Source organism: Adiantum capillus-veneris, chromosome 5 (genome assembly GCF_014529385.1).
Source record: "Adiantum capillus-veneris isolate H3 chromosome 5, ASM1452938v2, whole genome shotgun sequence".
Classification (NCBI taxonomy): domain Eukaryota; kingdom Viridiplantae; phylum Streptophyta; class Polypodiopsida; order Polypodiales; family Pteridaceae; genus Adiantum; species Adiantum capillus-veneris.
Genome location: NC_140935.1, coordinates 112,334,229 through 112,362,048, shown reverse-complemented (window position 1 = coordinate 112,362,048; position 27,820 = coordinate 112,334,229). Strand labels below are relative to the sequence as shown.

General features: G+C 45.5%; 1 protein-coding gene across 1 annotated transcript; it reads left to right on the top strand.

Annotated features, from left to right (window-relative positions):
• Positions 1-27,820, top strand: LOC147457927 (serine carboxypeptidase-like 42). The gene is made up of 10 exons (XM_086512701.1): positions 1-674; positions 12,770-12,877; positions 12,966-13,061; positions 13,153-13,245; positions 13,328-13,410; positions 13,509-13,790; positions 13,899-14,032; positions 19,281-19,373; positions 27,166-27,283; positions 27,409-27,820. Exons 1-10 carry the CDS (start codon positions 425-427, stop codon positions 27,553-27,555), a joined length of 1,404 nt encoding a protein of 467 aa, XP_086368827.1. The 5' UTR covers positions 1-424; the 3' UTR covers positions 27,556-27,820.

Genomic DNA, 27,820 nt, shown 5'->3' with positions numbered 1-27,820 from the left:
TGCTACCAATAGCAAAAGTCAAAGTAGCTTTTCTTGCATGTGGTGAAGAGTAATTATAGCAGGCGCGTCGACCTTGAGAGAGAGAGAGAGAGAGAGAGAGAGGGTGTGTGTTGAGAGAAATTTACTGCGGGAGGTGGAGAGACAGAGCGCGAGAGCGTATGTGTGTTTTGGGTGATATTTCGCTTCATCGAGAGAGAGAGAGAGAGAGAGAGACTGTTGTGAGATTTACTGGCCGAGGTGGGCGATATTTTACTCTCTCTCTCTCTCTATCTCTCGCTCACATCACACACACCTGGCTGGTGTAAAGTGCATGTACTCGTTAGCTCACCTTATAGCAAGCTGCGACAAGCATGAAGCTCGTCTCCTCCTCTACACAACGCAAACGCCCCGCTAGCTTGCAGACCCAAGTAAGCCTCAGCCCAACATGAGAAACATGGGTCCTTACACTTTTATTTGTGTCCTGGCCTGCATTGCGGCTGCTCAAGCAGCTCCAGCCTCTCATTTAGTCGACAGCTTACCAGGCCAACCAGAGGTGGGGTTCAAGCAGTACGCAGGCTATGTGACTGTGAATGCGACAGCAGGCAGGGCCCTCTTTTACTACTTCGCCGAGGCCAACGTCCGTTCAAGCAATGCGACGCCTACTGATTATCCTCTCACTCTCTGGCTCAATGGAGGTAATGATCATCCACTTGCTTTATTTTTTTAGACCCTTTGATTTTTTATTTTTTGAGCATGTTGCAGGCTCTGTATTCACATGGTTTCACATTTCCTCACCGTCAGTTAATCATGTTTGCTTTGTATATAATCCAACATCAAAGACAGCAGGTTATTGGAAACAATTTCAAAGAAGAAAGAAAACACACATAGGAACATCAATATCCAAGTAGTCTACATGAACTTACGCTTCTGCATCAAGATTAAATTTTTCTTAAATTAGCTGCCTTCTCATGGATGAAGGTTAATAAAATTTGAATAATTTCCATCAGATTAGTTTTTAAGCTTTGCTAGTCCTCTAGAAAGGTTCCTTATTCTTCCAGCTTGTCTTCTTAAGTCTAGTTTGTAAATCTCAAGCCAATGTTATCATTAGAGGCAAGAGGTTCAAAAGCATCTTCTCATCACTGTGCATTTTTTGATCACTAAGGAAGCCTGCGGTGATACATGGAAAATGCCGTCTCAGCTAGGCTATACCCACATATGGCTTTATTATTCAACAAATTTAGAAATATTGGCGAAAAGCATACATAAAGGATTAATAATGGAATCAAGGTAATATTGGTGTAGTCTCTGCCCTCGGGGCTCTAGCGCACATCTTTTTGGTGTAGGTCCATGTGATTATTATCCCAGTAGTTACTTCTTTATGCACTGGTTTGGATGGACTAAAATCGTCTTAAATACAATAGGGATTCTCCCAAGTAGGGTGGTCCTCAATGTATGGGAGGTTCTATTAGTCATATTTGTAAGCAGAATTTAAATCTGGATTGAAGAGGCTTGCAGCAATGAAAAACCTTCTGTGGTTTTAGAGTTGCAGAGGGTTGATCTTTTTCTATTTAACGACTAGTTTCTTTTTAAAGGTGGTTCTGTGCATAATCTTGGTGGCACTTGTTTGATCATGCTACAGAATGCATAGAAGATGTTTTTAGATCCTTTGCATTAAAACTACTCCAAGTGTATCATTGCCTATGCTTGGATTGACATAAAAAGTTTCATCCCACTTTGAAGGTGCAATGGTGGGGAGAGAAGCTAAGATGTCATTGAATTACTGCTCATTCTCCTAACTCTAGGTGAAGACTTCAATGTGAGTAAGTTGCTGCAAAGGGAAAACCTCTGAAGAGAGTAAGTGTATACAGCTCGTACTATGGAGTGTGCAAGCCATCACATGCAGCTGCTCTTAGTATTCGCCACACGGCCCGCCCCCCCCCCCCCTCAAATCCCCTTTTTTTTACACAAGAGACCATTGTTTTGTCGCATCCTAAAGCTCACATCGTGAAGGCATAGCGTAGTGGCTGCTGCTAGTGGAACTCCTTTAAGTTGTGCATTGGCCCTTCCCTTCGTTATGGTCTTGAAGGAGCAATTTCTGTGACGCATTCCGTGGCATATCCACCGATCAACCCTTGAGGAGTAGGGACATTGCTGCAGATCACACCGTTCCCCCTTAGGTTGTGGTAGCTTGCTGACACTAGTGTGGCTTGCTGTCAGGTTCAACTCCAGATTCTTCACATTTACAAGTCTCGAGTATCTGTTACCTTACATGGAGCTGCATTGGAGGAGCAGCTCTTCATTATGGATTCTGATGGAGTGTCTATTGTGATCAGAATTTCAGTGGATACACTCACTTCTGCTCACAGTTTAGTGGCTACATTACTGTATGCAAACTGGTTGGAGAGAGGCTATCAGCGACTCAGCTTCTAGACTTTCTCGAAGCTGCCTTACCTATCCCCAGGATTGTGATGGCCTTCCCGATGGGGAGCGATGGGGAGAGGATGCTATAGGGTTCGATTGGAGACATCGGACGAGGCTAGTCTAGCTTTGGTATAGAATCCCCTTAGCTTCAATAAAGCTTATCGTAACTTGTATGAATGGACGGAGGGGATGGATCTAGCTAGTCGTAGAGCGGGCCTTGTAGGTATAGTGAGATTTCCAGGCTTATTGCCAGAGTTTCATCTGCACATATTAGCGATTGGCAACAGCCTTGGTGTAGTGGTGGGTGAGGGTGGTGCACCGTACGATGGTGTAAACACCCTCCATCTCTGATTGATTCTCCCTACTATACATGGAGGTAACATTCAACAGATAGTACGAGGACATTGTTTTGTATGATGTAAGCATATCATATAGCAATTGGATGCACTAGGAGGATAGAGTTCCTAAAGCGGAGACAATAGACAGTGTTGTAGGAGAGACATGAGGAATCGTCAGGTTTTGGGACGAGGCTAAGAGAGCTAGGAGGAGAGAAGCAAGGAAGAGGTGCCGCCAATCAGACAAGTTTATAGACACAGGTGTCACAAACTGGTGACGTGGCACTGCCCCAGATACATACACTCTGACATGGAACCGCAATATGCGCTGACATACTGACGTGGCATACCGTACGAACTTCCGGAAATTCCACCGCAAAACGCGCTAACATGGTGACGTGGCATAGTGTACGGAAATCTTACTTTTTGCGGAGCTGATGACGTGGCAAAACGTATGGAATTCCTGATTTTTGTGCTGGCTGAAAACTGGCAGCTTTTGGCAATAGTTGCTTTATTTTTGAAGGCTTTTCACTTACTACTTTTGGGGCTCTGCTTTTGGGCATTCCTTGTAACCAATAAGTATGTGGGCAGGGCCACACTTCTCAGGGCATCTGGACGTAGAGTCTGAGAGTGAGCACCTACCCACTCTCTTGTACTTCGAACATAGATTAATACAAAAAGAAATACCGAAAGGGGTGCCAGTCTTTGGGGCCAATATCTCTTTGGGGCCAATATCTCTAAGCACGGGACTCCGCCTGGCCGTGTCGATCAAAGTGTGAATTGTGATTTGTTTTGAAGTGAATCTCTGCTGTGTCGCGGAAGAATCTTGACTTGGGGTGTCCAAGTTTGTTATAGTGGTATCAGAGCGCAGAAAGATTCTTCTTCTACGGAGGATCCGATCCTTTTTACAGCTTTTGGGAAAGAATCTTCGTGCGGACTTATCGCGCATTGGACGCGCTCCCGTTTTCATCGCTCTGTCTTACAGGGCATAAAGCCATTAAAAATCCCAGATTACACATGGGTTTTGGTGAAGAATCTGACAGACATCACACCTCTCAGTGGGAAGGCAAAGAAAAGTTGAAGATCCGGCACGGGAAGTGAAGAAAAGAATGAAAATTTGGGCAAAATTTTTCGGACAAGTTTGCCAGAAAAGGAGTACAAACATCAACTGCAAATTGGCATATGTGTGAACAGATTGATTACTCCAAGGACCCGAGATTGGTGATACACTTGAAGAATTACCAGATTAATAAGATTTACTCGAGACGGCGTGTGGCCATTGTGTCTCCTCTCAGGTAGAGAGTAAAGCCTAAAAGACAGACGAGTGCAGAAAAGCAGAACCTGTACGCGCTGAAAGACATGGACAAGCAAAGCGAAAAAAGCAAAGCTTCGGAAAGGGCAAGAAAAAGGCAAAGAAGTCTAGATTTTGCCCAGTTTTTGACAGTTCTACCAAGGACTCATCCTTAAATACTTCGAACTTCGACGATCACATGTTTTATGCAAAGAAGAAACATTTCTATAAAGCCAACCAATATGACTTCTTCAAAGATAAAAGCAAGAAAGTAAAAGAATTTAAAGAAGCCTTTCCGAGATGCTTGAACATGATGGTTCACTCTTCTACTGAGAAAGGAAGCTCCGGTTAAATGGTTGAGAGGCTTTTTATTTCTTCTTGGCTGACTCGGGAGTACGAAAGAGATATACGAACTGCTTGGAATCATCTTCGGACGACCAAGGCAGATTCTTTGGATGCTTATTGCGAGAGGTTTTGGAACTCTTTTCTACCGGCCTCTTCATTTACGAAGGTTTTGTTTAAGGAACAGATTGAGCGGTTTTGCTGCGGACTTCCTACAGAGATCCGAGACTACTGCTTGGAACAGAAGTTGAATCTTTTTGAAGAATTGATGGGTCATGTGAAACGGAGTTTTTGCCATACCCTCAGGAAATTTGACTTACCCAAGTGATGAGATCTTGACTCAGAGAACCCAACAGACCTCCCACAATGAAAGGAGAAAGAGAAAGAGTTCTCAGAACAAAGAAAAGAATGATACACATTTCCGACAGACTCTTAGAGAAAGGGTTATCTATCTCAAAGAGGGAAAGTGTTTTGGATGCGAGGAACATGGGCACATCTCCGCAAAGTGCACCAAAAAGGCACATCAAGAATAGACTAAAGACCGGCCAGAGAGTTCTAGAGTAGCAGAGGAATGTGGCAGATGAAAGCACAACTGGTACCACATTGCGTGGGGTGCGAAGCGAATAGGATGAACGAAAGTACAAAACTTTGCCGCACTTAGGTAAAGTGAAAGATTAGGAAGCCCTCATTTTCTTTGATGGAGGAGCCGAGGCCAACTTCTTTTCACTTGAATTGGCGGCTCGATTTGAAATTACGCCCAATAGACTGAGGCTACAGACATAGGTAGTTCTAGCGGCACCCGGATGGGATGTTGTCATTACACTGATCATTGGCAAACTTCGTTTGCAATGTCAGGGTTGTTTAGGGCATGAGGACTTCTACGTAATGCCCTTAGGAGGTCGTGAAGTCCTCCTCGAAATCCCTTGGTACCACAAGAACAACGCCGTGGTTGACTTTTGGGTTGAGAAAGCGACTTTGACAAATGAAGGGCACAAAGATTGTACTTGATGAGATTCAGTTTCTTTACTCGACTTTCTAGAGAGAACTGAATGATGATTGAAGGTCAAATATGTTTTGACCTTGATGAAGGATGCCGAGATTTTCTTCACACTCATGCCGATTGCTTTTTTGAGGGCCTGCCAGGCGAGTTGCCACCAGCTCGTGTGAGGATCATACCATTGATTTGATACCTAGAAGCACACCACCGAACTGGCCACCTTACCGTGTGAGCCGAGCCCAGAATGAAGAGATTATGAACCAAGTGAAAGACCTCTTGGAAAAGGGTCTTATCCAGCCGAGTACTTCACCTTACTGCTCTCCGGTGTTGTTGGTTTTGAAGCAAGACGGATCTTGGAGAATGTGCATTGACTATAGAGCTCTCAACAAAATCACCATCAAGAATAGATTTCCGATTCCTAGGATCGATGATATTCTAGACCGACTACAGGGATCCTCTTGTTTCAACTGGATCGATTTGAAGAGCAGATATTATCAGATCCGAATCGCGCCGGGAGATGTCTACAAGACGGCTTTTCGGACGACCTTCGGTTTATTCGAGTTTTTGGTTATGCCTTTTGGGCTTACCAATGCTCTAACGATCTTTAACCAAATGATGGACATGATTTTCAAAGAGTACAGATCTTTTGTGGGCACTTTCTTTGATGACATTATTGTCTTCTTCAAGGATGAGGCAGAACATAGAGAACATCTGCTACAGGTCTTTCAGGCATTACGAGATCACCTACCCGAGATACACTTTTTGGGACACATCGTCTCAACAGCAGGACTGCAGATGGACCCGGCCAAGATAGAGACTATCTGTGATTGATCCGATTTGAGGAATGTCGATGAAGTTAGAAGCTTCTTGGGCTTATGTTCTTAATACCGGCGGTTCATTAGAAAGTTTGTAGAGGTTGCTTCCCCTTTGCATATCTTGACACAAAAAGGAGTCCCTTTCTCGTGGGGACCCACATAGGTGACTCTCTTTCAGACATTGAAAGAGAAATTGACTACGGGACCAGTTTCGACTTTACCGGATTTGCAAAAGTCATTTGAAGTATATTGTGATGCTTGTGGTCATAGTCTGGGTGCGGTCTTAATGCAAGAAGGCCATGTCATTGCCTACGAGACCCGATGGCTTGAATTGACAACACAAATTTATGAGAAGGATCTTTTGGCGGTTATCCATGCTCTTACTCAGTGGTGACATTACCTACTCGGAGCCAATTTTACGGTCTTCGCAGATCACTAGAGTCTACGCTACTTCTTGTCACAAAAGTAGCTATCAAAAAAGCAGATGCAGTGGGGTGGGCGAACATCTTGTCACAGTTTCACTTCCAGATTGTCCTTGTGCAGGGACAGAAGAATTTGGTGGCAGATGCTTTGTCTCGGAAGCCGTTGGTTCTGTCTATTTTCGCGATACATCATAGGAGCTTCGAGGATATGGTCGGTCAGTATGCCACATATATAGATTTTGCACTCGGATACGGAATGGGGAGGTAGTAGTGGGATATTCCATTCGGTGTAACGTGCAACGGAAGTGAATGTTGAACTTTGCTCAAGATGAGTGCTCCAAACTGTGCTCAAGGGTTCCTTTTACTTACGGAAGGGAGAACCTTCCGTTCCTTTAGTGAGAGAGTGCAAATGATCACAAACAAAGTGGAAGACACTGTGAATGAAGGTGCTGAGATTGAGAGATAGAGAGAGAAGAATACGACACCAGAATGTTGTGAAACCCTCCTCCGAAGGCCCCACTTTGGCGAGAGCGGTCTACTATTGATTGCACAAATCTCTACAATGGTCTGAATGCAATGGTCTTGTCGACGATGTCGACGACGATGACGACGACGACGACGACGAGACGACGGGCTGAAATCTGAAAACGCTAAGGGCTGAAATCTGCAAATCTTGTATCTGCTGAATTCTGACTCTATATCGGTGACGACGGCGATGACGCGCTGAAAACGCAGATGCTGAAATCTGCGAATAGCGGGCTGAATCTGCAAACTCTGGCTGATTTGATTATGCGGCGAGGATCTGCTGCGGGAAGGTGAGATCTGCGAGGTTTGGGGTCTGCGGTGCGGAGTCGTAATGCTGAAAATGCAAAACGCTGATGCAAAAGGGTACTTCTGTCGCGGGAAATCTACAAAACGCTAGGTGCTCTGCTGTCCCAAAAACGCTAGGGCTGGTCTGATGTCTGATGCAAAAACGCTATGGATTCTGTTGTGTCCTGCTATCGCCATGCTGATCTGCAAATGCAAACACTGGGCTGATCTGCAATGCTGAAAAACGCTGGTCCTTGTTGGCTGAAAAGGCTAGGTTACCTGCCGGGGGGTCTTGCTGAGAAGGTGCTTTGTTGGACACTTGGTCCGTGCTGCCTCTTCTGCCAGAAAACACTTGCGCTAGCTTTTCTTATATACGTGCTTGGTCAACTTGCCCTACCCAGTTTCCCAACAAAGTCACTTATAAATAATAAGTGAAAAATGGCTAAAATGGGAAAATAGGTCTGTGCATTATAAAAATGCTCCTGATGGGTTCTGATGGTAATTTGATGATCATGTTGTGTGGAACCAGAGGATATGCATCTACTCTAAGTGCTTGGACATGCACAGTCTGCTAATAGACTCACAAAAGTACCAGAACACTTCCTAAGCTAGGGTGACTGATCCCTTGTCATGAAGTAGCTTGTCCACGTACACATAGGGTTAGATGTGCACGTGACATCCCCTCGTTTTTAAAGTGAGGTATTGGTACCGAACTGTATGGCGTCGAGGGAGATCGCCAACAGCGTCAGGAATCCTGGAAAGGACTCTTCGTCGGCCCACTCTGATGCGTGGGTCATGCGATACTTGAACTTCATAAAGGTGTGCAATGCTTTCTTCTTTGGGCCGCACCGAAAGCGACACAAAGTCATCTGTGGCTCCTTCAATGCTTCAACTTCGTCTATAGTCATGCGTCTACCTTCTTCAAGAATCTTCAAGGATGAAAATTCCTGAAACCACTTCCAACAGAAAAATATGAACATACCCATTCCATGTAAAGTGACTGGAAAAATTCTAGTCTTGTTCAAAGACCGTGCATGCAATGTAGATGAACATATAGACAGTGTGCCAAACCGTTCATCAAACACGCGCATACAATGGAATCGAAACTTGTCTTTCTGATCTAAATCTAACTATGGCAAATCACAATGGAAATGCCAATGCTTGATGCTCAATCCTTCTTGCGCTCTTTCGGATACTGTGTCATGCCAAGGAAGAGACATGGAATGTGAATTCCTTGGGTGCAAACATTTCATCTTTTCATGAGTAATCCGCATACATCTGTGCTCATTCATGAGTGAATCGTGTTCATCGTACCATATGGCATGCCTATGAAAAGGGATCACATAAGGACGGTGACTAAAATACCGGAAACCATCATGAATGAAACACTCAAACAATGCGTGTTGACTAATCATGCACACACACAATACTTCCTGTGGGGGTTCTTTGGACCTCGACTCGAGAGCCAAGATCGGCTCTTCGTGATTGATCAAATCTGCAATGAGGTTAGCTTCACTAGACAAAGTATCAACTAAACCATCATCCTTGTGAACAATCACATCTTTATCATGCAAATCATCATGCTCGTGAATAATCACATCTTGATCATGCAAATCATCATGCTCGTGAATAATCACATCTTGATCATGCAAATCATGTGTGTCGTGCTTTGGAGAAGAAAAGACTGAGAGAGTCTCCTTCTCCTGATTCTTTTCAATCTGCGCCTGCACATTAGAAAATAGTAGGACCAACTCTTGCATGCGTTGGTCTCTTTGCCCTTCACTCTCTAACCCTCTTTCTTTGCGCTCGTGATCCAATTCGGCTTTTCTTTCGTTGTGCTCGCGATCCAATTCTGCTTTTCTTTCTTTGTGCTCACGATCCAATTCTGCTCTTCTTTCTGCTTTTCTTTCTTCGGCCACCAAGCGTGCTTGCTCGCGCTCACGCTTTATGATTGCCATTCTTTCTTTGTGGTCACTATCAAATTTTGCCTTTCTTTCTTCGGCCGCCAAGCGTGCTTGCTCGCGCTCACGCTCCAAGTCGGCCTTTCTTTCTGCTTTTCTTTCTTCGCGCTCGCACTCCAAGGCATCGCATTGCGCTTCTTGTTGTAACTTCATATCCATCATCGTCTTGACCAAAGCCTCCATAGGATTTGGTGCAATCCTTGGCGTAGATGGGGAGGGGGGAGGGTCGGAAAAACCTCCTGGTGGGGAAAATTCTTCTTCGCCACCTCCATGCTCATCACCTCCATGCGAAGTATCCATTCCGCTTTGGGTGATGACCATACACTGAAGTGTTGGGTTCTTAAGTTCACGAGGAACTTGGGTTCTTGTGGTTCTTGGGTTCTTGAGTGTCTTGAATTTCTTGAGGGTCTTGAGTTCTTGAGGGTCTTGAGGTTCTTCTTTAGCTTGCAATCTGTGTTAGAGAAGGATCTTCTCTTACCCGAGCTCTTACTCTTCCCTGCAGGCACACCCCTTGGCAGCCTTGAACTCACACCAAGGTTGCTTTTTTCCACCTCACGTCGATTGGCCAGCCGCTAAGTGCACGGTCCGCTCTCAATGAGTGAAAAGAGGAACAAGGGGAGACTGGACAAGCCCTTCTTTTTTGGGTTTCCTGCCACTCTTCAAAACACGATTATGAATCGAGGTTTGGGGGCTGCGGTGCGGAGTCGTAATGCTGAAAATGCAAAACACTGATGCAAAGGGATACTTCTGTCGCCAGGAATCTGCAAAACGCTAGGTGTTCTGCTGTCCCAAAAACACTAGGACTGGTCTAATGTCTGATACAAAAACACTATGGATTCTGCTGTGTCCTGCTATCGCCAGGCTGATCTGCAAATGCAAACACTGGGCTGATCTGCAATGCTGAAAAACGCTGGTCCTTGTTGGCTGAAAATGCTAGGTTGCCTGTCGGGGGGTCTTGCTGAGAAGGTGCTCTGTTGGACACTTGGTCCATGCTGCCTCTTCTGCCAGAAAACACTAGCGCTAGCTTTTCTTATATACATGTTTGGTCAAATTGCGCTACCCAGTTTCCCAACAAAGTCACTTATTAATAATAAGTGAAAAATGGCTAAAATAGGAAAAATAGGTCTGTGCAATGTAAAAATGCTCTTGATGGTAATCTGATGATCATGCTGTGTGCAACCAGAGGATATGTATCTACTCTAAGTGCCTGGACATGCACGGTCTGCCAGAACTCTTCCTCAGCTAGGCTGACTGAACCCGTGTCATGAAGTAGCTTGTCCACGTGCACATAGGGTTAGCTGTGCACGTGACATTCGGGATGGCTACTTGATGAAGAAAACAATGTTGTGTGTTACACAGCCGTTAAGGGAAAAGGTTCTAATTGAATGCCACTGTCCACCTTTTACCGGTCACCGTGGCATTACTACCACCTTGAAAGGTGTGGAGAGAGACTTCTTTTGGCCGAGACTCAATAAGGACGTGGACGATTTTATACGTAGTTGCTTGGTATGCCAAAAGGTCAAGTTTGACAGGCATAAAGCACAGGGATTGTTACAGCCTTTACCCATACCCACCCGCCCCTGGGAAAGTATTGCAATGGATTTCATTTTTGATCTCCCGAGAACACAGAGTGGGCACGATGGTATTTGCACTGTTATTGATAGATTTAGCAAGCAAGCTCATTTCATTCCAGTGAAGAAAACAGTCAAGCCGGATTAATTAGCGAGACTGTTTGTGGCCCAGATCTTCAGATTACATGGCATGCCTGAGACAATTGTCTCCAACAGAGACGCCAGATTCACGAGTTTGTTTTGGAAGGTTATTTGGGAGAACATTGGCACGCGGTTGCAGTTTTCGTCATCTTTCCACCCGTAGACAGATTTGCAATCTGAGATTGCAAATTCAGTCGTACGGGATTTGTTGAGTCTTCTTCGTTGGATCAAAAGACTACATGAGAAAAGGTTTTTACCTTTGGTGGAATATGCCTACAATAATACGATCAACTCTTTGATGGGGAAGGTGCCAGTGAGATTATTGAATTTGCTACGAAGGTTCCACCCTTCCTTAGCACGAAAGATAAGATTTTCTTTTGAAGCCGACCAGCTCACGAGGGACTTGGACTTGGTTCGGAAGGCTTTGGAGAAATCTTAGGAAAGACAAAAAAAGTCAGCAGATCGACATCGTCGTGATTTGAAATTAAAGGAGAACAATTGGGTGCTCTTATGTTTTGAGAAGGAACGCCTGAGAAAGAAAATGGGAAAGGAGCGGCTTTTTCCAAAGCTTAGCATGAGATACTATGGACCTTTCCAAATTTCGGAAAGATAAATGATGTCTCCTTTCGACTGAAGTTGCCCGATACTTGGGAGGATTCACAATGCTTTTCATGTGAGTCTCTTGAAGCCTTTTAAAGGCGATGTGCCCGATGATGGGGAGCCAGATGAGCAACCCAAGTGGAGGAAAATGAGGAGATACTCGTTCCAGAAGAGATATTGGCACATAAAGATAGAAAGGTAAAAGGTAAAATGATAAGGCAGTTCTTGGCTAAATTCAAGAACTATCCCACATTGGATGCGCAGTGGATGGAGCAGGAGGACCTGGCCGATATCCCTCTGTATGCCGACATATGAGGCTCCTTGTAAGCCATTTCTCAATTTAATGAAGTCAAGTTCTCTTTCTAATCGTGAATGTTTCTTGATGATCTCGCTTGAATGATCTAAAAGGGGGATGTATTCAAGTCCTCTTTCTGATCTTGAATCTTGATGATCCCAGTTGAATGAACAATATTTGAGCATGATATTTCTTTTGGACCACCAGGTTTTGTTGTCATAGCTTCATTCTCTGTAGTTGCTCATCATAATCTCTAGAACCCTTTCATGATCTTGAAACAATGGCAAGAAGGGACAGTCAATGCTCTTAGATTAGGTTTTAAAGTCAATGCGGAAGTGGCAGGCAATTGCTCTATTTTTATTCACTTTTCAATGTTCCTCGGTTTGAACAAGGAATTTTCGATTAGCACTGTGGGGATTTTAGTTATATGCACACAGAGCATATATAGATGGTTTAGGTTTTTGAATTAAGTTTCTCTTCTTTTGATTGTGATGAGACTCATTTCCGATTGGGTTATACCTTTCTTCTTCATCAATTTGTTTCCTTTGGAACTTTCAACTTAAACGAGCATGATGAAGCTGATGGTTATATTGTATTGTGGATGACTGCTATGAGTCTTTAATGGGCATGTTGGATTGAGCAATGAGCATTTTGTTTCTTTTCTTTTGGGGAAAAGGTGGGGCAGAGATCTTGGTAACTCCTTTAATGTCAGAGTGAATGAACTGATGAAATGCCTGATCTCATCAGTTCATTGAGTGAGCTTCAGCTCACAAAACGTGTTCATTTCAGGTCCAGGATGTTCCTCCATTGGAGGGGGTGCATTCACAGAACTAGGACCTTTCTTCCCTCAAACTGATGGAAGAGGTCTGCGAATAAATTACTATTCTTGGAACAAAGGTAAAGTTTGGCTTTCAATTAGAATAAGAACAAGTCAATAATTGGTATGTGATAATCATTGGCCACCTCTCATGAGCTATTCTAACAGTTTCAAATATCATATTTTTGGAATCCCCTGCTGGAGTTGGATGGTCCTACTCAAATACAAGCACAGATTATTCATCTTTTGGAGATAAAGAAACTGGTGTCTTTTCCATCATTTTGGGCCTCAATTCTGTTTCACTTTTCATTCAAGCCATCTAAATCGCTTATAAGCTGATTACTTCTGCAAGCAGCTCAAGACTCATTAGCATTTCTTCTTGGGTGGCTCGAGCTCTTCCCAGAGTACAAGAACACTGATTTTTATATCACTGGCGAGAGTTACGCAGGTGAATCACATTCTGGCCAACCAATTTTCTGTAAGCAGCAATTTCTTTGTACTCACTTTTTGAGGCTCCTGTTGAAATGCAGGTCATTATGTTCCCCACCTTGCATCGGTCGTGCTGGCATACAAAGGCTCTGATGGGTACAAGTTTAACCTGAAGGGAATAGCTGTGAGGACCTCCAAAAAAATGCATTTAGTGAGCTCTTTCAGGAGTTGAATTATGCTTACTTTTAGCTGGTTCTTAAGTTCTTGATGTTTTGCTTGCAGATAGGCAATCCGCTTTTTCAACTTGATGTTGATACTGCTGCAACCTATGAATACTTGTGGTCCCATGGAATCATATCTGATCTAGTCTATGATGATATTGTCGCACAGTGCAATTTTGAAGACTATACACTGAGCTCTGATGACCATAATGTTTCAAAGTCATGTAACAATTCTCTCGTGGATGCATTTGGTGAGCTCGGTGATTACGTCAACAATTATGATGTGATTCTAGATGTCTGCTACCCATCCCTTGTGGAGCAGGAATTGCGCCTACGAAAGAAGGTATGGCCTTCCAGGTTCAGGTTTTCTGGCGCTTTCATTCAAAGGATGCAGTAACATTAACAGAATTGATTTTGAAGCAAACTTCTGTGCATGGGCTTTCTTGAGCAGGTGGCTCATATGAGCAATGGAGTTGACGTTTGTATTACGAGTGAAAGAAGCTTCTATTTCAATACACCAGAAGTGCAGCAGGCACTGCATGCTAATGTAACCAATCTTGATTATCCATGGTCTATGTGCAGTGGGTAATAAAATTTTCTCTGCTATTTCTTTGATGTTGTAATTTCCTACTCTGTCTGCCTGGTCGATTGTTCAGGTTGGTTTAGTCTAGAAATATTTTACATTTCAGTTTTCAAGCGGTCATTTGGTTTCTTGAAGAGATGCCATTGCACATTGTAAATTGTCGAGTCAAATAACTCGTAGATACCTGTACGTTTCATGCACAGGCTTTATGGATGACCTCAAATCCCATCTTGAGATTAGGCCTTGGTTGACCTAATGGTATGTGGGGAATACGTGAGACCAAATTGACATTTTGCCGGTTATACAAAATAGCAAATGTCTTACTACGTATTGTGGTGTGTAGGGCGCTTGGCATGTATCCTACAGATCCCATAAAAGGAGGTGCTTGTCCCTAGGCAAGACACGCTCAAGCCTCAGTTTGGTCTAGTCTCTCTCTCTCTCTCTCTCTCAACTCCTCGTGACGGGTACGCCACATTGGTGGAGAAGTGGGGCATTAGGAGGGTTCTTTGGGGGGGTTTCATTTTTGAACTGCAGCGGAGCAGGTAGCTGTGGCAAGCTTCTTGGTTGACCCGGGGTAGTGATTTCTGTTGGCATCCTCACTGCTCGCTTTCTTGCTAATCTGCTCCCGCCCATCACCATCAACCAAAGACCTCTAGTGTATGAGACCCTGTCGGCAGGAAGTCCCCCTTCTGCTCGTATTCTGCGCCATCAATTCTGCTGATCCTTTGCAGCACCTACCACGTCATTGCTTTTGATTCACATGGCTATTCAATTACCTCTGCACAACCTTTGATGTAGCCTGTAGCATCACCAAGGTAGTTCGCAACAGAGAAATGAAGTTCTAATTTCTGGCCATGCTTGCTTCTGGGCAACTATCCTGAAGCCCTTCACCGTACAGATGCAGTGGAGCTTACCTTCTCTCTTTAATCTTGTACTTTCTTGGCCCAGCATACTCGCTATCTTGTGCTCTTTGATATATGACAGCTTTGTGAAAACAGGGCTTGTACCTTTACTACGATTAAGTATTCATGAACTTTTGCCCAGCAGCTTTTGCGGTTCTCTATGCAAGCCTTGCAGCCATTGTTCCAATCAGGATTTGCCTACACAGACTGCTCGTAGCCAGCTGCTACTTTCCTATTTTGTATTGAGCTTCTTCTTGGGATATTCATGGGTGCACGGTGCTACAATTTGCCTACTCCAGCGTGCTCAAATGCCAGCACTTTCCATCGCTTATTGGACGCCAGATCAGCTACTTGACCTGGTTTTCTTCAAGGGACTACCTTTGCTTTGGCGACTTTACTTCATTGATGAAGTCCGCAACAACTCTGGAATTTCAAGCTGTACTCTTCCAAGATGAAGTTTCATGTCCTGGCACCGATGGACTTGTGCAAGCCCAGGCAAGCCCTTCTTTGAAACAGAAAGATTGCACGCAGCTTACTGAATTTTTGTGTTTCAAAGCTACGCATGTTTTAAAAGCTAGTTCGAAGACTCAATCAGAGCAAAGTTATAGCTATTCAAAGTCAGATTTCTTTTCAGCAACTAGTGTAAAACGGAGTTGTTGCAGCCCGACACTCTACAGAGGTGCCTTTTGCCAATGGAGTATTCCGAAGCTACCTCAAAACATTATGGAGTACTCACACTTCTCATTTATGTGTGTAGTTTTTTCTTTCACTAGTTTTGTTGACTAAATGATAATGATCACACCAAGCCCCTTTTGGGTGGGATGTACTTCACAAAAAGATCGTGCTCATGTCCTTATAGCGCAACTCTCAGTTAGTCATTCCTCGTGTAGCCATTTGCATTGGGATAGTCCTGATGCCATGCCTATGTCGAGATGTTTATGCCATGCCTATGTCGAGATGTTTGTCCCTCTCTTGTCAAGTCTAGCCTGCAAGTTTAGTCCCTAGTCCCTCAGCCGTTGTATGATCACTCCCCTGAGATGAGGCGTCGGAGTTGATCCATCTTGTCGAGTCCAAAAGATGTGAAAAAGATGTCCATCCTTTTTCTCCATAAGGGGCAAGGTGTGGTGTGTAGGGCGCTTGGCCAAGCCAACCCTAGTTCTTGGCATGTATCTCTCTTGGCATGTATCCTACAAATCCCATGAAAGGAGGTGCTTGTCCCCAGGCAAGGCACGCTCAGTTTGGTCTAGTCTCTCTCTAAGGAGGGTAGACACCATGGTAGGAGGATATATTGTAGCTTTGTGGATTGCGGCAAAGCCTTTGATACAATGCTAGGAGCTAGACTCATATGCAGATTGCAAGACATGGGGGTGCCCACAGAGCTGATTTAGGGGATCTTAGCTTTATACAGGACATTGGGAGGGCGGGTACGCACTACTCAGGGCATGTCCGACATGGTTCACTCCACCATTGGGGTGAAGCAGGGCTGTCCCCTATCTCCGACTCTCTTTGGGATATATGTAGATGAGTTTTCAGAATTACTAGGCTCATCAGACAGGACTTGATTCAGTTGGATACGAAGAGGACATGGATACAACCTACACATGAGTTGGGTACGAAGATGGCTTTCTATCGAGAGCCTCTTCTCAAGCTTACGGAGGATGGTTTTGTTATCAGACCAGGATACATGGATACTCATCTACCCCACGGGATATGATGTGCTATTGGTCAGATACACACATCCTCACATCAACTAGAGATTGAGATAGGAAGATTTAGAGTACTTGCTGAGTCCAAGATTTGTTAGGTGTGCCAGATAGAGCCCGAGACAGAGCTACATTACATATGTTAGTGCCCAATATACTATGAGATACGAGACTGCTTTCACTGTTTATTCAGAGAGGGTTTTGGACCACTTTCTAGAGTCATGAGATACCAGGATCAGAGATGCATCGGATTATACTTACTGGAGATATGCAGACACATAGAGGAACTCTTGAAGAGGGGCACAATAAGAGAGATCCAGTGACAGCGGCAGATTACAGATTTCTTTCGGTCATAGACAGAGGAGTTCGAGCAGCCCCCATAGCATAGCGGCAAGAGAGGCATATTGCTTGATCAGGCGATAGGGTTGGGGCGGTCCCGTCGCCCACGGATGAGGGGCCCCTCTCAACATCGATGCAGATTGCGACAGAGGATCCATACCATACTAGCGCAACATAGGAGCCGTCCCGACATAGTGCTTACCTTGGAGGACATTGAACCTCTACAGACTTTTGGATACTAATGTATATGTATATGATGCCTCTACTGTGAGAGAGCTCCATTGTATCAACTCACCCCTATGTATCCCTTTTGTATCAGCTTTCACCCCACCCCTACCCACTATTTTCTTTTCTACTTTTTGTACCTAGACCTGGTATTAGATTCACCACATGTAACCTTTTGGTCTATAGGTCATTTTGGCCTTTTGAAGACGTTAATATTACATTTCATTTCATTTCATTTCTCTCTCAACTCCTCGTGACGGATATGTCACAGTATAAAGGGAAAAAGCCCAAATTGGACGGTTTCTGCTCACATGAGACGAACTCTTGAGGCTTCCCTATAAACATTCAATAAAAAGCTACAAAATGATGAGCATAACTGTGCCGAGTTCAATTCCTTGACAAACAAGACAAACTGGCAGAGGAAGATTTGAAGGTGTATTAGTGTTTTTTTTTTTCTGGCACAAAAAAGATCCTCCTGTCAGTTTTAAAATCTTCTGGATGGGCTACATCGCCCATACCGTGAGTGTAAACTGTACCAAGAAGGGAGATTCTCCCAAAGTGATTGGCAAAGAATATATATCGGCTGCATCATGGAAAGGGAGGGGATAAACCAAACAGGCGGCCTTTAGTGCCAGCGAAGACAATGCTCCACTGTGAAAAACGACAAATCTGTCCTCTCAGCCCACTGGGCATCTCTGTGAAAATCCAACGAGCTTCTGACTGCCATGGGCCCCTTGCGAGGGGAACTCGAGCATGGATCCTGCCAGAAGAAGCTCCTAGGCTTACCACCTGAGTAGAGACAATGCAATCATTGATTCTCCCTAGCAGTGGTAAACTCTACAAGGTTCTATGAGCCGAAGCCACCTTGCGAAGTGGGTAAAGTGATGACCTCCAAACCTTGGCACGTGCAGGCTGTCCTTCTCCAATAGACCATACAAAGTGCTTGATAAGCTGCTGGATCTGGCCTACATTGGAGCTTTAGAAAATTCAGCACGAAGTGTTGTACCACATCGTCGCCAAAAGCACTTGGTTGCCCACCACAATATTCCTTACCAAGGAAACACGTGCTGAAATATAATGAAGAAGCTTCCTTTGAATGCCCAGGAGGAGGGGTGCAATGATGCAATCTGCTGCTCAGGGGTCAAGTCAAGTACAGCCCGAGTATCTCACAGGCGATCCAGTAGGGATCCAACAAAAACCATCCCCAAGAAATCATTCAGGGGTGGTGACCGACCAGTTCAAAAAGCAACCATCATGTGCTAGTTGATCAGCCTTGAGGGTCCATTGGCCCCTCTGTAGGGGACTCCCGAGGAGCTGGAGGGGGGGGAGGGGTTGGGGGCTACGTTACACAATGTATTGATAGAACGCTTTCAAGGTCATAGATTGTAATACCTTGAAAGCATGGAGATCTGTGCGTGCATGTGCAAGGGTTCATGTGTGCGTGTGAGATTGAGGGCAAATGTAAGGAAGGGTGAAGGCGTGTTTCCACTGAGTAGTGGGGGTAGTGTACGAACAGGGTACGGGTGGTTGCGGGATAGTAGAGGAGCAGTCTGCGGGAGTGTCAACCCCAACACAGAGGCCCTTTTGTTGTGCAGGATAAATGTTTTTTGCTTGACATATCCCAAGAAGATTATGAATGGTGAAATTTTCTCAAAATATTTTATTTCTTAGGAGATAGGGTAGCTTATGAGAAGGCAGACCTCAAATTAGACCATACATTGACTGATATTGCTGAGACCTAAGATGTTTGAAGCTGAATTTGGAAATGTTCTTATTTCCATTTTCATGGTCAATTGAGATCAGTTTGACTAACATGGTGCAAGTCAAGTGACGATAATCAGGTTAGAAATGATGCCACACCCAATTTCAATTAATGCACAAACTGCCACAATCATACCACTATCTACAATAGTCTTAAATTGAAAGCCTAATCTTTATATTTGCAGAAAGTTTCTATTGACAGTCTACAGAAGCCATTTTAAGAAACGCAAATGACTTTGATGAAGTTATAAAGTAGATAATCTGCAAAGTGAGGATGCTTGATACATAAATTTGAGGAATTTTTTTTCCTTTTGTTGCAGGGTGCTTGAGTATCACATGGAGGATGCAAACATTGATATGCTTCCATCTTTGCAATGGTTGCACAATCAAGGCCTTCGCATTTTAATTTTCAGGTTTGTGCTATCGTTTGGAAGGTCTTTCTTGATTTGTGCATGTATCTACAAGTGCATGCGAGCTGTCTCTCTCTCTCTCTCTCTCTCATACAAAAATGGTGGGCTAGTACCCTTTATATTACATAAAGGAAATTGCCAGTTTATGCCACAGGCGAAGCCAGATTACAAAATACAACGATATGCGAAAAACATACAGCCAAATCCTCCATTAACACCATGAAGAGAAGCTTGGACCGAAGATCTTTAGGAATGCTTGAGATGGTAGGGTAACCAGCAGACAAGGTAACACCACCTTGAACATCTTCAAAACAGCCCGACAAGGCAAAATGAAGATAGCCACTACTTGAGCCTCCCAACCCCAACACCTAACCAAACACTCATCCTCCACAAACAAGGAAAAACAACAAAGAAATAAGTAAAGGAAACACACATATGCATACACACACACCAACCCCACTCGTAAGCAAACATGAAACATAGGTAGACCATACAGACAAGCAGCATAGGCACTCACACTACAGAAAAAATCTGCAGGCATACAAGCATGCAAATGTGAGAAGTGGCAGTGGAAGATGGACGGATATGGCTGAAAACAGCGGCAATAGGTGCACAACTGTAATGTGCAGCGGGAGTGATTTTTGATGATAACTCAGGATGAGTGCTCATTGCTCAAGGTTCCTTTTACTTCATGAGAGAGTTCCTTTTACTTCCCGTGAGAGATCTGTGCAATGGATTAGAGAGAGAAGAGAGAATGATATTGTGAGCGACGGTTTTGTGGATTTGAACTGTTCCTTTTGGTCCAAAATCATCAAGACTAACTCCTCCCACGTAATAGTGTTCAAATGTCCACTTGTACTCAATGAAGAATAGAAACCTGATACTGATAAGAGAGAGTGCTTGGCACAATCGCAAAGCTCGAACCTGACCCGCTTGCTGCTGCTCCCGCACGCCTGTGCATCATACCCCCCGCTGCCTTGCACCCGTCCCCCTCTCAGCCTCTCGCCTGCGCACCATCCCTTGACCCGCCCCCTCTCACCATCGCTATCCCCTCCCCCCTCCCTCCTGGCTTGCGTTGCGCACTAGCTCGGCAGCGCGCTGTCCCCCAGCCAGCGTCGTGTGCACCCCCCCCAATTTTGTCAGCATTGTTGGTGGGCTGATTTCAGCTCGTCGGCAAAGGCTCCATCACTCCCGTCGCTCGTCTTCTTCCTCAGTAGCAGACACGAATAGAGACTCATGCTTCACCACAAAGGGACTTTGACGAAGCCCCCTCGATTGACCACGCAAAGCCCACCATTCGACTTGCTTTGTCGCTAGCAGAGCAAGTGAGCCTCGCAGTAGAGATGGAGCGCCTTGAGGTCACCTCTGTTATTTGCAAGATCATTTGCACCAGACCTAGCAGAGCGGTGGTGCAAGATCTACTCCAGGCCCCCCATTTAGCAAAGGTGGGCAAGATCATCAACGTTCATCTTCTCGGGTGCGGCTACTATCAGATAGAGTTTGAGTTTTCCGAGATGGCGTCCAAGGTCATTGCGATGAGCTCCTTGGCCATCTGAGCAGCTAGAGCTCTCTTTCGACAGTGGCGCCATGGATTTGATCCGGCTGTTGATGTTCTCGTTGAGGAGGCAAACCTTCCCATCTCAGTCTACTTCCGAGGCCTGAGAAGAGAGTACCTCCCACTCCTTTCCAAGATTGGTTTAGAGATTGGGACTATCTTGGAAACACCTTGCACGGCAACTGGCATACCTACAGTACGCGTTCTGGTTCGGGACACACCCACACCCTCCCGAAGATAGTTCTACTACCTCGAGTGATTGGTGGTTGGCTCCGCCAGAGTGTGGAGTACTCGCGCCCCCCGAACGAGTGCTTTATTTATCGACAGATGGGCCATCTAGCAAAGGCCTGTCCACGGAGGAGGCCCAGACCTTTGGCAGAGACCCAAACTCAGCCTCCTAGGGCTGGCCAGACACAGCACACAGAGACACACGGAGCTTAGACAGATCCTTCCTTTGAGCCTGGTGCCCAGGTAGAGGAAGGATGGCAGTAGGTCCGTTGCCGTCACCCTCACGGACCACCACGCCAGTTTTGCCCCCCCTCGGTGGACGCCCGACACCAATCCAACATCACTGGGTTTCGATAGGGATTCGTTTTGACCCATTACAGCAGGACGAGGCTTCAGTTCCACCCTCCACTAATAGCTCCTCCCCCCCCCCCCCCCCCCCCCCCCCATCTTCCCCACCTCCCCGCATTCCGGCCGTTGCCACCCCCTCCCCTTCTATTCCACCCACTAGCCCCCTGGTTCCTCATCCTCTCCTGCTCCTGCCCCACAACCAACTTAGGGGGCATGACCATCATCTGTTAGGAGGTCTCTAGGCAGTGCTTTTGCCACGAGTTGCCTGGCGAGAGAGGAGCAGACTTACTTGCAGACCCCCCTTCTGGTGCTGAGTCTCCCCTTGCTGCAGTCCCTCGAGGATTGACGAGTTTCGACATCCATCTCCGGTGGGACTTCTTCGCCTACGACCTCACACGTTTCCTCGGAGACTCTTCACGAGACTTTGAGGCTGCTTGCTTCAGAGTCCATGTATTATTTCTTGCAGCTAGAGGGATAGCGGCCCTAGACACAACGATTGGCTTCCTCTCGACTTTGAGAAGGCTTACGATAAAGTTGACTGGGAATTCTTGGAGGGCACTTTACGTAGGACGGTGTTCTTGGATGCTTGGATCAGAGGTGTGTCAACTCTCTACAGGTGTGCACACAGTCAGGTGCTCTTGGCAGGGGGAAGAGGGGTACGCTTCATGCTTACACGTTCGGTCAGACAGGACTGCCCTCTAGCCCCCTTCCTCTTTCTATTCTATGCTGAGGCAATGAGAAGATTTTTGGCTTCTGAGCGGGTTGGCTTGCGTGGTTTAGAGCTCCCTATTAGGGGAGATGAGCGCCTGGACGCTAAGTTTGCCGACGACCCAGCCTTGTACTGGGAGGGCCAAGAGGCCAATCAACACAGGTGTGAGCCGGCTCTAGAGGTGTTTTGTTGTGCATCAGGTGTATTGATCAATCAACTGGAGGAAGACGGTGCCTTTTTGGGTTGGCAGTGCTCGCACGTTTGATTGGTCACCAGGTGAGGGCTTCAGATGGATCCCCTCAGGGACTCCAGTACGATATTTGTGTTGTCAGGTTGTCTTGGACTTGTCCCCTAAGCAGCAGACTTCTTCCCTCCTCTTGTCCATTAGGAGGAAGTTGTTGCATTGGAGCTCGACACGGCTCTCTTTGGCAGGTAGAGTTGTATTGGCCAACCTGGAGCTGTTGGCTACTATGTGGTACATCACGTCTTGTTGGATCTTCTCGGGTTCCTATATCAGCCAACTGGAGAGGCCGATCAGGAATTTTCTTTGGTCAGGGTGCGACACTCAACTGCTCGGGCCAAAGTAGACTGGCAGGTCATTACCTTACCTTATTGTCAGGGTGGGCTGGGGATCATTGACCCAGCACAGTAGAGCAGAGCTCTTCTTGGGAAATTTGTGGTCAGAGGACTACTTCCAAGGGAGGAGCCGTGGAAGGAGTTGTTGCTTCAGCGGCTTCGAACTGGAGTGCCTCATGCAGGAGGCCCTTGGAGCCCTTTCATCAAGTGGATTTTCAGAGAGATGCGCAGAGTTGGTCTGAGCAGGAGGTTGAAGAATTGCTTTGCTGCAAGCCTGCTTAGGTCTTGGGAGCAGTTGAGGAGTGGCCTAGAGCTGCATCAGCCCACTTGCGCTTGAGGCAGCCCCTCGTTTGGAACCCCATGGTTAGCACTTTGAGAGGCCACGTGGTTGGTAGTAGGCCTCATGTTTCTTGGGGTCCCATGGCAGAGGGTCCAACCCGCACTCTCGGGGACTGACTCCAGTTTTCAGCTTTGTCTGAGGAAGCTTAGAGCATCCAGCTACGAGGCATGAGGGGGATGCAGAGCATATGCCAGGACATTACAGAGGCTTTACCAGCTGATTGGCTCACCCCTCTAGAGACAGCAGCTCCTAGATGGATGGGGGCCTTCACGCGACTGGAGGTCCTCATCGCAATTCGGGCTTGTTCGAAGTCCATATCTCACTTGTTCTTTGAGATTCAGGGAGAGGGTCGCCTTCACAATGTCTCAGTAGAGGCTCCACAGGTCGCTGAGTGTTGCTTTCAGAGGATACGAGTTTTGGGCATTTGTGGGAGAACCAGTGTCATAGATCCTGACCCCTTAGATCTTGGGACATGGCACTGGCGGCTTTGTGGCTTGGGAGAGCTGCCCTCTGGTACGAGTGCAGTGGGACCCTAGAGAGTGGTTCTAAAGAGACTCCTCTTCAGCCGACCACCTTGGGATTCCATTCTTTTAGTACACAATTTGATTGGGGCGCTACATACTCGCAGCACGAAGAGAGGCTCATCCTACTGCAGCACTTTATTGGCAGGAGGAGGGTCTCACAGCTGAGTTCTTGACAGGTTTCTTGGAGAGGTTGTGGCACTCCAGATAGCCGAGGAGAGTCACTTTGGTCCAATAGCTAGTTACACACAGAGCTACAGGAGTTGGGAGCTGGCTAGTACACAGTGGCTACAAGAGGAGGGTCTCACAGTTGAGTTCTTGACAGGTTTCTGGGAGAGGTTGTGGCACTCCAGATATCCGAGGAGAGTCACTTTGTTCCAATAGCTAGTTACACACAAGCTACAGGAGTTGGGAGTTGGCTAGTACACAGTGGCTTTCCGGCAGTCTGTGCAGCTTGTGGCCATCCTTTGGAGAGTCAGCGATACTGTCTCTGGGACTGTCCCATGGCACAACAGGTTTGTCTTCAAGTTCTTCGGCTGATGCCGACTATTTCCACAGTTTGACAATACACTTGGGGTACTGCAGCTTGATCCACTCTCACGGGTCCTACGCTCCATTTTGAGCTGGCCTCCACCAGCAAGATGATAGTGATCCAGGGGGTTGACCTACACTTCAACTAGTCACAGAGCTTACCCCCCAAGAGTGGTGCAGTGAGAGGGAGATGTGTTGAGAGCTCGACACTCTGGTTCATTTGGCGGGCATGTTGCTTCCGCATCTTCGAGGCTCGCCTTGTCCCGCCGGTAGAGACTGTTTGTGATTTTTGGTTGGAGATTATTCACACTCTTATGGGTCAGTTCAAGAGACTCTAGGGCAGCTCCGACCGCATGCGAGAGCGCAGAGAGGCTTTCCTGCGACTCTGGCGCCCAGGGCCTTTCTTCATCATGGTCTAGGGTGTACCCAAATGGCACTACTGTCCACTTGCGTGGCTCTTTCCTCGTCCCATCTCGTGATTTAGTGCATTGTACATATTTTGTTTTCTCATTGGGAGAGTCTCCCCTTGTTGTTGATGTAGCCCTCTCTAGTAGAGGTGGTTGTAGCTCTATGGGAGTTTTAAGGGCTTGAGAAATGAAAGGATCTACACTTGAAGGCATGCACCACATTCGAACAAGTCACTAGAGAAGCCTTGTCTAGTTGACAATTGTAAGACGTACAGAGAGGCAACGAAGGACATAGAGACAAACAACAGTAGTACCTCTTCTACAACCAACGAGTTAGCTACAAAACGTAGCGCTCCTACTTCAATCACACAAAACGTGGATCAAGTGGTCGAGAAAGTGATCCGAAGAATGAACCAAACATACCGACAAAATCCTAGTCTGAGACCGCAGCAGCCACAAGCAGTCAATCTCCAAGAGTATTGAAATGGTGTGTCATTGAGCAGAAATACACCAATCATGATACAAATGAGTGTTTTTGCAACCGGAATTATGTGAGGGAAAGACCATACGGACCTCCAATGGTGCAACACTTGTCACTATCTCCGAGGTACTAGATTGGGCCTGATAAGTTATAACGCCTCACAAGGAGGAGACAAACCGTAACTTGTGTTGGGCCAACAACCTCCATGACAATCGGGCCTTTGTTCGATACACACAGCCAACACAACCACTCATAAGCCAACCAATGATGCCACCAACAATTTATTATGAGGAGCCTGCAGAAACCCATGAGAGAGAATCTGAGAGTGTAGCATATGCTATCAAGGATAGTCCATTTTGGGCAAGCGTAGATGAAGCTGCAGAACCTTCATATGTGGCTCAAACAGCTAGAAACCAATTCACAATGAATGAAAATACGCTCATGTTCGTAGCAAACTAAATTTACAAACCTAGAGAATATCCGCCTAGGACAGGACAGCCAATGGAAGCACCACCAGCTACCCAATCGGAAGATCCATGCTATGAATGTGGAGGTGACCATTGGGCAGAAGGCTGTTCAAACAAGGGCCAATGAACAAAAATCTTTGGATTCTGTAATGTTTGTGGAAGGGATCACCTACTTCAACACTGTGCTAAGAATCCAGATAATATGGGAAAAGCGACTGTGAATGTCATTGGAGTTTAACCTTGTTTGAGCGGATCCACGTCAGAGCCGATAATTCCTGTCAAAGTGGTGACTAGAGCTCAAGCTCAAGAAGCAACCAAAAAACGATCCAATGGCGAATGAACGGCATTAGAGACTAAACTATATCAAACAAGGGAACAACTTAGATATGAACAAGAGAACAAAGAAAACAACAAGGGAGCAGAGGAGTCGAAGACTGTTTTAGGCGGATCAGTCTTGGTTGAAAAGGCGAACGAGCATTTAGATGCTATGTTGCAAGCCTACGAGGCGAGGTTGAAGAGCAACCAAACATTGGAACAAAGATTGCTTACCTATCCGCATCCTGAAATAGAAGCCAAACGAATGGAATTGTGCAAAAGGCTCATAGAGACCGCTCAAGCTTTAATGCATCTAGAAACATTGAAAACCTCTGAGCAAGTAGTGCATGTGCCAGAAATGGAAAATTCAAGTGCACTCAAGGAAAACAACACGAGCAAACCAACTATAGTGGAAATAGAATCGTTGGATACGAGGGTTGTTGCGAACACAAGGACGAGGCCAAATCTCTTGAGATGCTACCAATTCTTGAAGTGGACGAGCTGTGGCCGCAATCATAATGGGAGACAATCAAAAACCAAAAGGATGATAGTGTCACATTGCAGTCAGCATCAATCCCTGAGGTCAAATGGATCATGAGAACTATCCTGGGTACAGTCATTGTATGGGGATACAGGGACGGAAGTATGCGTGGAGAGTAAGCCAGTGACCCTAAGGACTTTACCTTCATTTGTAGGGGAACATGAGACAAAATCCGAAGTGAGAATTGTGCCATCTCAATGGAATCCGATTCCACAGATGACGGACACAAAAAGCTTGCTTGATCTCCTGTCTTCCCCTATAAGATGTACGATTATAACCAATGGAAGGATCTTTTTTTCGGGAACAAAAGAGAGTAGAAACCCGAGTAAGATGGCAGTAACTGGGAGATCAAATAAATGGCTATGTTCTCCGATACAATGTTCTTCCCTGCTGGAGTGATTGCATCTTGGTGATAAGTAGCTTTGGTTGATCAACTGCACTTCAAAGCAACACTCTTCATAGGGGTAACATGCTCATGGATGGACTCCAAATGATCCAAAATCTGCTTGGCACTCGTCATTGCCTCCACATGATCCAAAATCTATGGGGTACAATTCAAGATGATAAATCCAATTGGTGTGATGATGTCCGAATCTGTCGAATACATGCAAAAATGTCATTTTCTTCATCTTAATTAACTTTTCTTACTGACAAACTTTATTTCTTTTTCCAAATGAATTTTTTTGGGCATCTAGTGGTTTCATCAATTATGGCATAGACATTAAATAGTGACAAAAATGATGTGGATATATCTGACAATGTTCAATGGTTTTCAGTGGTGATCAAGACTCGGTAGTTCCATTGCTTGGCACAAGAACGCTGGTACGTCAGCTTGCTGGAAAGCTTCGGCTACGTACATCTGTACCTTACAGAGCTTGGTATGACAAAGGCCAGGTAAAATCTACACTCTTGACAATGGGGTCAAAGTTTTTTCATGAATTATGGCATGAGTTTGATATAAGCTTATACAGTATTATGTCCTTTTAATTAATGAAATTTTGGGACAATTTGGGAACCAGGTTGGTGGATGGACAATAGTGTATGGTAAGAACCTAACATTTGCTACTGTCAGAGGAGCAGCTCATATGGTGCCTTACTCCCAGCCGTCCCGCGCACTCACATTGTTCACCAGCTTTTTGGCCAGCAAAAACTTGGCATCACATTGATGTCCTCAATCCCTTGTACTATGCAGTCTTTTTCAATTTTTGGTTGCAAGCTTACATTTGATCCATGCTTGCTAATAATTTGGCCAAAGCTCATGAATATGTACATTCACTTTGTCACAAGTCAATTGTAACACTCTAGGATACCAAAATCATGTATGTCTTCAAACAGGATAAGGCAAACATGTTACCTCAACATAGGTTCAAAGACAAAGGAGCAAATGTATTCAGTTCATAAAAGAAAGCAAGATGCAGATTCACAGTGGCA

What these genes read in the sequence shown, in the direction of transcription:
- LOC147457927 (XM_086512701.1), top strand. Translation starts at nt 425, where the DNA reads ATGAGAAACATGGGTCCTTACACTTTTATTTGTGTCCTGGCCTGCATT. An exon ending in CCATGGTCTATGTGCAGTGG is followed by an intron (nt 14,033 to 19,280) that starts GTAATAAAATTT and finishes CTTTTGTTGCAG; the next exon opens with GGTGCTTGAGTATCACATGG. An exon ending in CTTGGTATGACAAAGGCCAG is followed by an intron (nt 27,284 to 27,408) that starts GTAAAATCTACA and finishes TTTGGGAACCAG; the next exon opens with GTTGGTGGATGGACAATAGT.